The sequence below is a fragment of the Numida meleagris genome, chromosome 10, assembly GCF_002078875.1.
Source record: "Numida meleagris isolate 19003 breed g44 Domestic line chromosome 10, NumMel1.0, whole genome shotgun sequence".
Classification (NCBI taxonomy): Eukaryota; Metazoa; Chordata; class Aves; order Galliformes; family Numididae; genus Numida; species Numida meleagris.
In genome coordinates, this window is record NC_034418.1 from 1387053 (window position 1) to 1397566 (window position 10514).

The window sequence follows — 10514 nt, forward strand, 5'->3', positions numbered from 1 at the left end:
CGGGGTTGGGATGCCCACGGTTGTTTTGGGGTGCTGAGAGCTGGAGGTTGGGGTGTTTTGGGGGGCTCGTTAGGGACTGGGGATTTGGGGGGGTATCGGGGTGCTGGGGGGGTTGGAGGTGAGGTTATCGGGGTGCTCAAGGTGCTGAGGACCAGGGGATATTGGGGTACCCGGGGTACTGGGGATCAGGAGGTTGGGGTAGCAGGGTGCTGGGGGTGCTGGGTGGGCTGCTGGGGTGCCCAGGGTTGGGGGGTGCTGGGGACTGGAAGCGGGGCTGTTGGGTTGCTCAAGGTGCTGAAGTCCAGGGTACTGCGGTATCGGGGTACCTGGGGCCGTGGGGTGCCGGGGACTGGGAGGCGGGTGCATTGGGGTGCCCAGGGTGCCGGGGAGCTGGAGGGATGTTGGTGCCGAGGTCCTGGGGGTGAGAGTACCGAGCTGCTGGGGCGCCGGGACGTCGGGTATCGGGGTGCTCAGGAGACGGGGGTGCCGCGGTGCCAGGACCCCCAGGAGCTGGGGTGCCCTCGGTCAGCGCCCTCCGCCCCGCAGCGCCCGATGCCCGTCCCCGCCCGGCGCCATGGCCGAGGGCAAGATCGCAGGGCTGTACGACCTGGAGCGCACGCTGGGCAAGGGCCACTTCGCCGTGGTGAAGCTGGCGCGGCACGTCTTCACCGGGCAGCGCGTGGCCGTCAAGGTGATCGACAAGAGCAAGCTGGCGGGGGAGGCGGCGGGGCAGCTGCTGCAGGAGGTGCGCTGCATGAAGCTGGTGCAGCACCCCAACGTCGTGCGCCTCTACGAGGTCATCGACACCCACGCCAAGCTCTACCTCATCCTGGAGCTGGGTGACGGCGGCGACATGTTCGACCACATCATGCGGCACGAGGGCGGCCTGGCCGAGCCCCGCGCCAAGCACTACTTCGCCCAGATCGTCCACGCCATCTCCTACTGCCACAAGCTGCACGTGGTGCACCGCGACCTCAAGCCCGAGAACGTCGTCTTCTTCCAGGAGCAGGGGTTGGTCAAGCTGACGGACTTTGGCTTCAGCAACCGCTTCCAGCCCGGCAAGATGCTCACCACCAGCTGTGGCTCGCTGGCGTACTCGGCGCCAGAGATCCTGCTTGGGGACGAGTACGACGCTCCGGCCGTGGGTAAGGGTTTGGAGGTCTCCCACGCCTCCCGTGCTCTCATTCACTGCCGTCTTGGCACGCACATGAGCTTGTGTTTCCCTTTCCTGCCGCGTTTCGGGCATCCTCAGAGCCCTGTGGGACAAATCCTGCCCTCCGGGGGTGCTCGGCTGAGCGCAGCACGGCGCTGGCAGCAATTGGATGTCGGAAGGAAACCTGCTTGGGATGCAGCCACCTCCAGCTCCCAGAGTTTCCTCCGGGTGCTTCCTGCCGGCGCTTTGGGCCACGGGAGGAGAAGGAGGGCTGGGAGCCGAGCCCGCCCTGCAGGGAGCCGGGGCAGGAGGGCTGGGCAAAACACGGCGCTGGAGCTCTGCAAGGAAACCGCGCTGTTTCAGCATGGGGCGAGGGGAAGGATTTTAAGCTGAGAGCTGTCAGGGCTCGGAGGGGCGGTGGGAACATGAATACGTGGCTCTGCAAAAGCAAATCAAGCAAGGAAACTGGCACGGATGAGAAATTTTAAAATGCGCAGGCACTTAAGGAGCTGAAGGTATTAAGGGAGAGCCTGCACTCAGCATCCTAAAAATAAGCGGTTTTGCAATAGGAAGAAAATCAGTCTCTGGGCTGCCAGGCGGGGCGGGAGCTGCGCACGGGGCTGTCTCTGCAGCGGGGCTGCGTGCGGTCACAAGGAGGCACGTGAAGATGAGTGCTGCTGCAGCTGGCACGGGGCTGGCCCCAGCCCCCGGGATGGGGTGGCCCATGTGGGGTGTGCCTGCGCAGCTGGGAAAGCCTGACCCAGCGCCTGGGGTGCGCGGAGCTTTGGTGACACTGCCACCCTGCTCTGGGGACCCCGTCCAGAGGGGCTGGCACTGAGGTGAGGGCTGGGGGTGCGTGCTGGAGCTCCATCCCTATGGCACTTGGGCTCCAGACCCACGGCCAGATTCGGGGGGGCTCCCAGTGCCTGTCTGCAGCCATCCCTGTCTGCGTTGGGGAGGAGGCTGAAGTGCCGTGGGGGGTCGTGTCCCGTGGGGGAGCCCCGATCCCTGCCAGCTGGGGCCTTCCCGAAGGGGTTGGCAGCGTGACCGCAGCGGTCACATTTTGGCTTTCTCAGGGGCTGGCTGACTCTCGTCTTCCTCTTCCTCCTGCAGACATCTGGAGCCTGGGGGTCATCCTCTACATGCTGGTGTGCGGGCAGCCGCCCTTCCAGGAGGCCAACGACAGCGAGACGCTCACCATGATCATGGACTGCCGCTACACCGTGCCCCCCCACGTGTCCGCGCAGTGCTCCGAGTAGGCAGCTCTCCCTGCTGTCCCCCCGTCCCCGTGGGAGCCGAGGGGCTGGGGCTGGGGGAAGGCTCCGGGCCCTGCTCTGACGTGGTTCCCGGTGTCCCTCCCTTCCCTGGGCAGCCTCATCTCCAGGATGCTGCAGCGGGACCCCCGGCAGCGAGCCTCCCTGGAGCAGATCGAGAGTCACGCGTGGCTGCAGGGGGTGGACCCGTCCCCCGCCAGCCGCTGCCTGCTGCCCCTCACCTCGCACAAGCGCGTGTCCCAGGAGGAGCACGAGATCATCATCCAGGCCATGACGTGCGGGCACATCGCCGACCGCGAAACCATCCAGGAGTGAGCAGCAGCCCCGGGGCGTGGGGCTGGGTGGGGGGGGAGGTCCGGGGCGGGTGGGAGCGCGGCCCCCGGGCGCTGACGCCCGGGCCCTCCCGGTGCCTCGCAGGGCGCTGGAGGCCGACCGCTACAACCACATCACGGCCACCTACTTCCTGCTGGCCGAGAGGATGCTGCGGGAGAAGCAGGAGGAGCAGGGCCGGCGTCAGAGCCTCCTCTACGACCTGGCCAAGCAGGTGCAGAGCAGGTGAGCCCCCGCCGCTCCTCCTCCATCCCCGGCCCCGAGCCGCCGGGCGCTGACGCCTCCGCCCCTTCCCACGCTCAGGACCGGGCTCCCGGACACGCTGGGCCCCGGGGATGGCGCCGGGAGCCGTCAGCCCTTAGCGGAGGCGCCCGGCAGCTCCCAGCGGCCATCCCTGCCCGACGGAGGGGACGGCGGCCGCTGCCGCCAGCCCGCGCGGGTGCTGCTGAAGGCGCCCACCATCGACACGACCATCACCAAGAGCACCCCGGCCCTGCAGCAAATCTGCGAGGAGGAAGAGGAGGAGGAGGAAGAGGAGTGCAGGCCCGGCGTGATGGAGAGGAAGAGCAGCTCGCTGAACCAGGAGCAGATGCGAGATTTCCTCCGCTCCGGGGCCCGCCGGCCGCCGTGCCGCGGGGAGGTGCTGGGCTGGGGGGCCGAGCCGGGGGGCCGGGCCGGGCACGTGGGTGCCGGCGGAGCACGAGGCCCCGCGGAGCCGCGGGGGGACAGGAGGGGCAGCGCGGGGGCCCCTGAGGGCAGGGAGGGCTCGGGGCGCCCCGGGGAAACGGGGCCCGTCCCCGCACCCCCCCCGGAGCCAAAGGAGAAACGGCCGGGGCCGGGGGCCCCCAGCAGCCCCCGCAGGCGGGCGGAGACGGGGGCGGGGGGCAACGAGGGGGAAGCGGAGAACGTGATCAAGCTGGACCCGGGTAAGGGCAAGAGCGGCAGCCTGAGGGAGCGGCTGATGCAGTTCCCGCTGTGCGAGAAAGCCCTGGCCTTCAAGATCCACCCCAGCCCCAAGGAGAGCCTGCTGTCCCTGGGCCAGTTCAACTGCTGCCATGTCATCTAGCGCCGGGCCGCCCCCCCCCGCACCCCCCCCGGGTTGAGGGGCGGCCGGGCATTTTTTAACGACTAGAAATGATTTTTTTAAATAGTCTATTTTAATGTAACGACATAGAGACGCCTATATCCCCCTGCCTGAGCTCCCAGAGGCCCCACGCGTCCCCAGCCTGTACTGTACCCCCCCCCCCAGCCCCCCGAAAACGCACTTCCTATTTATTACCTCTTTGTTTTCTTGCTGGCAAGAAATGAATGCACGAGGCGGGGGCCGGCGCTCGGCCCGGGCTGCGGTGCACGGAGTGGATGGGAGCCGCCGGGAAGCAAAGTTCGTCGGTGCAATAAAACCGCGCTTGGGTTTGACGGCTCGGGCTGCTCCGTGGGAGGAAGAGGGGAGCGCGGCAGCGCCGGGCCGGCCTCGCTCACACTTAAAGGATAAAGCAGCGCCTGAACAGGGGCTTGAACCCTGGACCCTCAGATTAAAAGTCTGATGCTCTCCCAACTGAGCTATCCAGGCTCACGTCGGGGTTGGTGGGCGGCGCTGGTGACGGCCCGCCGAGGACCCCACGCTGCCACCGCCGGAGGGACAGCGCGGGGCGCGCTCTAAGGGACGCAGCCGCGTTCCCGCCCCGCCGCGCCTTTCTGTCCCACCGCGGCCACCGTCCGGCGAGGGGCGGGGCTTAGCGCCACCCGGAAGCGCGAGCCGCCCACGTGCGGCCATGGCGGCCCCGGCCAAGCGGCGCAGGGCGGCGGGGCCGGACCCCACGGCGGGCTTCGTGGCGTGGTGCGAGGCGGCGGGCGTGGAACTCAGCCCCAAGGTGAGCGCCGGCGGGGAGCGGGCCCGGCCCCGGGGCGGGCGCGCGGCCGCGGCGCTGAGCGGGGGCTGTCGCCGCAGGTGTCCATCAGCCGGCGGGGCACGGTGTCGGGCTACGGGCTGCTGGCCGCCGCCGATCTGGAGCCGGGCGAGCTGCTGTTCTCCGTGCCGCGCAGCGCGCTGCTGTCCCAGCACACGTGTGCCATCCGCGCCCTGCTGCACGACGGTGAGCGCCGCGCGGGGCCTCCCAGCGCTCCGCTTTGCCGCGTCTTGTCCGTAAGCGGGGCCGGGTAACGGGCGCTGGATTCTCTGTTTTGTATGTAAGCGGGGCTAGGGCAAAGCGCAGGGCACGATCCCGCCGCCTACACCGCGATGGGAACATCTCTCTTTGACAGCCCGCAGGGTGCTCTCAGGGGATAGCGTGCCCCTCCAGGCCCAGGGCCCGCGCTGGTTTCTCGCACGTGGAGCGCGGGGTGAGGTGCCAGCAGCGGGCAGCAGCTCCTGGTCCTGCAGCAGCAAGGCCGGGGAGAAGCAACGGACGGCGTGGGTTGGAAGAGACCTTAAAGATCATCTAACTCCCAGCCCTTGGCCCTGGGCAGGGACGGCGCCCACTAGCTGTGAAGGCAGCCTATAAGCCAGGGTGTTTTCTCGTTGCTCTGAGCCGCTGCAGCACACTTTAGTTCTGGGAAAATGTATTTTCAGAGCAATTGATTAAAATCTCAGATCAACCTCATTTATTTGTTTTTTTCTCCATCACCTCTGGTTGTGTAGCCCAGGAGTCCCTGCAGAGTCAGTCCGGGTGGGTGCCGCTCCTGCTGGCCCTGCTGCACGAATACACGACCAGCACCTCCCGCTGGCAGCCCTACTTCTCCCTCTGGCAGGACTTCAGCAGCTTGGATCACCCCATGTTCTGGTAAGGTGAAACCCAGCAGGTCTGCAGCGGGCCCGGTCCCACAGCCAAAGGGATGCGGGCACGCCGGGTGACTTCAGCCGCTCTAGCCCTGTGCTAAGACCCCTGTCAGGCACTACATGAGGTTGCAACTTGCTGTGCCAGAAAACAGAGCTCCACAGAGCATGAGGAAGCTGCAGTTTTGAAGGAGTTCAGACCCTTCTTCCTGGGGCAGATGGAAATAGAGGTGCCGGTCTGGTTTTTGCAACAGGCCCGAAGAAGAAAGAACGAGGCTCCTGCAGGGCACCGGCATCCCCGAGGCAGTGGACAAGGACCTGGCTAACATCCAGCTGGAGTACAGCTCCATCATCCTGCCCTTCATGAAGTCCCACCCCGACATCTTTGACCCCGAGCTGCACACGCTGGAGCTGTACAAGCAGCTGGTGGCATTTGTCATGGCATACAGGTGAGCAGCGAGGGCTTTGCTCTGATGTGGGGGAAAAGATTTGTGGGGGGGGGGGAAGAGGGGGGTGAGTGATCACAGGCTGCATGATTTACAAGGTTGCAGTTCCACGGGAGAGCAAGTATAAGCCAAAGCTTGCCCTGTATTACGAGGTGTAAAGCAGGATTGTCTTCATGTCCCTTGCCGTAGCTTTCAGGAGCCTTTGGAGGAGGAAGATGAAGATGAGAAGGGCCCCAATCCTCCCATGATGGTGCCTGTAGCAGATATTTTGAACCACGTGGCCAACCACAATGCCAGCCTGGAATATGCTCCCGTGAGTGCCAAGGCCCCGTGCCTGTTCCCTGCATGACTGGCTCCCTGCCAGGGCAGCAAGCGGGCCTGGATCTTATTCACAGTATGCTGTTATGCTTGACATACACACCTGCTGCTTGCTTAATTGTAACCAGGAAGAATTTAGGGCTGTGTGAACCTTCCTAGAGATGCTCTTGCTGCAGGAAAAGGCCTCATTTCTCCTGTTGCTCACTGCTGTTGTACGCAAAAGGTTGCTTTTCCCTGGGATCGTACATAAGGGACAGACCTGAATCATTTTCCTGGGAAAAGCAGCACCCCCGTTAAGGAGTGATAGGATTGCCACAGCTGTCTCAGCGTCCCTCCTCTCTGCTTGCAGAAGTGTTTGCGGATGGTTACAACACAGCCCATCAGCAAAGGGCAGGAGATCTTCAACACCTACGGGCAGATGGCCAACTGGCAGCTCCTGCACATGTACGGTTTTGCAGAGCCCTACCCCGGCAACACCAATGACACGGCCGACATCCAGATGGTGACCGTACGCAAGGCAGCGCTGCAGCGTGAGTGGCCCCCGCAGCCACGCTGGGGAAGGAGGGGGCAGGGGTCATGAAGCAGTGATGTAATGAAACGGGGCTCAGGGGTAGGGGAAGGTGAGGCTGTTCCATAGCACTTCAAGGGCTGGGGGCTATGGCCCGGTTTTCTGCTTCCCCTTTCCCCTTCTGCCATCGTCACCGCTACTGCGAACTGAGTTGGGTTTGCAGCTCTGTTGTCTTCGAAACAGGTGCCAAAAGTGAAGCACAGCAGCAGCTGGTTGCAGAGCAGTGGGATTTCTTGTGCCAGCTGGAGATGGTGGGGGAGGAAGGCGCCTTCGTGCTGGGCTGGGACGAAGTGCTGACAGAGGAGGAGCTGTCCATGACCCTGAAGGTGAGCAGTGCTAAGTGGTGACCAGCTGGTTAGAGAGCTGCACGAGAAAGGCTGCACTGCAGACTGTACTGCAGCTGTTAGAACCATGCAGAATGGGGAAATGAAAGCAGGCAAGCACGTGAATTCTTGGTGTGAGAAATGGGCAGTGCGACTGTCCTCCTTTCCCTACCTCTTTCTGGTCCCCCTCCCCCCCCCATACTTAAGTACTGGCTTCAAACAGCTCTGTGGCTGCTGCTGGTCCAGAGCTGTAGCACTGCTGTAGGCAGCAGCTGAGGTTTGCTGTTTGGATGCCTTTCCACAATCCCTTGGAATTAGGTGTTACTCTCACTTAGGCAATACTCCCTCGCTCTTCTCACATGCAGCTGAGGAGTAACTCACCTGCTCCATGTGGCTCTGTGCTAAGGAAGAAAGCCTGAGGGGCTCGCACTGCCCCTGAGCTGTCTCTGTGGCCGGGTCGTTCCAGGTTCTGTGCATGTCAGAAGAAGAGTTCAAGGAGTATAAGGAACAAGATGGCTGGGAAGACGACAGCGAGGAAGAGGAAAACTCAACCCTCTCTAACGCAGCTCTCTCCAGACTGAAAACCCCTTGCAAGATGCTCCTTTATGACAGCGTGCTGCTGACCCTGGAGTCGTACAGGTCAGACCTGAGAGCAGAGCAGGACTTGCTCAGCAAGGAGGTTTATGAGAAACTGAGTCGAAGGGAGCAGCAAGCTTTGCATGTGCGCTACGGACAGAAAAGGATCTTGCATCAGCTGCTGGAGCTGGTACAATAAAAGCCTCGCTGCCCCTGGAAACCAGCTGCCCAGCACTGTGCTCAGGCAGGGGAGGTCAGCCTTCAGACACCTCTTCTGCAGCAGCAAAAATGGAAGGCAAGGTGGGCCCACTTGTCCCTCGTATGGCTTCTGGCTTTTTAGCTACCTCCGCATCAAGAACAGTTTTGCACAGCACAGGAGTACGGGAGTATTTTTAGGTGACTTTGCAGCAAGAGGTCTGGAGCACAACCATCCCTTTCATCTAGAGGACTTAGTAAAACACAGGTCTTGTAATGGTTGTTCAGGGAAGACAGACAGCCACCATCATAAGAAGCAGTGGGTTCCCTCGCTCAGCATCAGAGATTTCAGGCAATCACTGTGCCTCAATCCAGATGAACAAAGCAGCAATCCAGCTGGCAGCTCTTCCCTCACAGCAGTGCCGAGTACAAGTGCTAAGAACTGAACACCTCAGCTATTCTTCAGTACTGAGCATCGTGCAGGCAGGAGCCCATCCGTGGCTGGCTTTCCCAGGGGCTCAGTACAGCACCATGTTCCCTCTCACCTCTGCACAAGGCAGTTCTGTAAGTGCTTGAGACCCGGGGAGCAGTCACAGGTGTGCAGGTGCTGCAGGTTAGGCATCTGATACACACCCTAATTCAGACACTGCTATTCTGCATCACATACAGCCTTATTTTTCCCTTGGCAGCTTTGTAAGGTAACACACTGGAGGTTTGCAGGCCAAGTTACATTAAATAAAGATGGAATTTCTTTAGCCAGCCAATGCTGTCTACTTCAGTGGGATGCAAAACCCCCCCTCTAAAACACCTCTGCGATAATTTTAACTGCAGCAGCAGCAGCAAACAAGCAAAACTCAGACTGTATCCACACATGAAGGTTAGCTGCAGCCCTGCATGCGCTGCTGGGGTCCTAGGGTCATGGAGCAATGCAGTGGCTGTTCAGAGCCCAGTCTGCCATCCTGCCTTGGCTCTCTACAGCAGGCTGCATTTCAAACTAGGCACACAGCAGTGAACGGAGAGGTTAACCTTCATTCCTTCAACAAGAGGCCATTATACCCAGGGCCCCTGCTGGCAAGGACACTGAATCCCCATGGAGCTGGCACCAGCACTGTTTGATCTGACAGCGCCAGCTGTGGGTTCCTTCCCTCCTTAGGAAGGAAGCACAGTCACCTCTCCCCTCCTACCAGCCCATTAACTCCACCTAACACAGGTTGGGATTTTGGCAGAGCCCCCCCTGCCTCTCATCCTCTTTTACAGCAGCCTGACAGCTCCTAAGGCCTAAAGGGAACCAGATGTGTACAGCAGTATTAGTACAGAACCACAGAGACCTTTGAGCTTTAGCAGAGCCAGCACCGGGAGCCAGCAGGACAAGTCAGCAAGCTCATATGCAGAGCTTGGTTTGCTGAAGTTAAATGGTAGAAAAACCCTGCCAAATCTGGACTGGATAAAGCTGGTTGCTGTTAGTTCTCTGTATTCTAACCCACTACAGGAGGCAAGAGCAAGTTGGAGTTTCAGCTCCATAGCCAAAATGTTCCAACTTCAAAAGGCTCGAGTACAGCACAGCTGCTGACCTGCCAAAGAAAGGCCAGGGAATTGGAACTGGCAAGAAACCGCTCCTTTCAACAGGTGACCAAAGTAACAGCGTGCAGAAAGAGGTAAACGTTTCTCGAGTCCACCAGTACATTTGGCTCAGTAGTTCCTTGGATCTCACTCCTGCTCTGTGCAGCAAAACCACAGCCAGCCACATAGCAGGAAATGCTGACCTCTCCACCTGTACACCAGGAAGCAACCAGTTTTAGCAAGCTGTTGGTGTTGTGTGAAGAATGGAGCAGTGAATCCCTTTTCCTATCACCTTCTATGCTTTAAGGCACAGGCTAGAGGAGCTTGCAGTATTCATCCCTGCAGGTTACCCTAGGTAACCAGCAAGCTTGCACAGACACTTGATGAAGGGAGTATGACATTGGGGAGCATCATTAGAAATAAGACTCGTCTGCTGCCTGTGCTCCGTGTCCCTCCACTGCAGTCTCCTCTCTAGCACTCTGCTTGTGAACTTCCAACGTTTCCATCTCCACATAACTCTTGATAACAAGTCTTCCCTCTCACCTCAACGCTGGAAGCAAACAATTCTCACTAGGCAGCATCCAAAATACACTGGAAAACTGCAAATTTTGGATGGGTGGAAACAGATTTTTTGCAAGACAGTAACTGGCCAGGTAGGATGGAACTGGAGAGAATAAGTACAGTGGCACGTGCTGCGTGTCATGACTTTAATGTGTAACTACAGTATGCATACATACAAGAAGTGGGAGAACTAAAGCCCAAGAACTAGAAAGGCTACAAAATACAACACGTGGACCAATACCTTACAAAACATTCAAAATCCTTACAAAATGGGCTGTATTGGTCCTTTTTTTTTTCCTTTAGATTTTTTCTTTTTTTTTTTATTTGTTTTTGGGGTTTTTTTTGGTGTTTTTTTTTGTGGGTTTTTTTTTTGTTTTTTTTTTTTAAACAAACTTATACTGTCACGGGGGAGGGAAAGGTCTGGATTTAGTCCCCCT

The 10514-nt window shown here is 60.1% G+C and overlaps 2 protein-coding genes and 1 non-coding gene across 6 annotated transcripts in view; 2 read left to right on the forward strand and 1 right to left on the reverse strand.

Annotated features, from left to right (window-relative positions):
• The window catches only part of LOC110404416 (SNF-related serine/threonine-protein kinase-like), a 4609-nt gene extending 436 nt beyond the window's left edge, over positions 1–4173 (forward strand). The window contains exons 2-7 of one of the 3 annotated variants that reach the window (XM_021408691.1): positions 534–1145; positions 2267–2408; positions 2526–2738; positions 2845–2982; positions 3061–3397; positions 4060–4165. In XM_021408691.1, the coding sequence (XP_021264366.1) occupies positions 575–1145; positions 2267–2408; positions 2526–2738; positions 2845–2982; positions 3061–3397; positions 4060–4065 (1407 nt within the window). In that variant the 5' untranslated portion in view covers positions 534–574 and the 3' untranslated portion in view covers positions 4066–4165. Of the gene's footprint in view, positions 1–260; positions 1146–2266; positions 2409–2525; positions 2739–2844; positions 2983–3060 lie in introns of those variants that run through there. The other 2 variants (XM_021408689.1, XM_021408690.1) reach the window with 2 other exon arrangements.
• Positions 4195–8720, forward strand: SETD6 (SET domain containing 6). 2 transcript variants are annotated; one of them, XM_021408693.1, is made up of 8 exons: positions 4195–4628; positions 4706–4850; positions 5396–5537; positions 5785–5979; positions 6166–6289; positions 6644–6824; positions 7046–7188; positions 7551–7684. In XM_021408693.1, the coding sequence occupies exons 1-8, from the start codon at positions 4530–4532 to the stop codon at positions 7602–7604; spliced, it is 1083 nt and encodes a 360-aa protein (XP_021264368.1). In that variant the 5' UTR covers positions 4195–4529; the 3' UTR covers positions 7605–7684. The 2 variants fall into 2 exon arrangements, with proteins under 2 accessions (XP_021264368.1, XP_021264367.1); XM_021408692.1 differs by having other exon boundaries at positions 4197–4628; positions 7652–8720.
• TRNAK-UUU lies at positions 4255–4327 on the reverse strand. Its single transcript has one exon. It is a non-coding gene; the product is annotated as a tRNA-Lys (tRNA).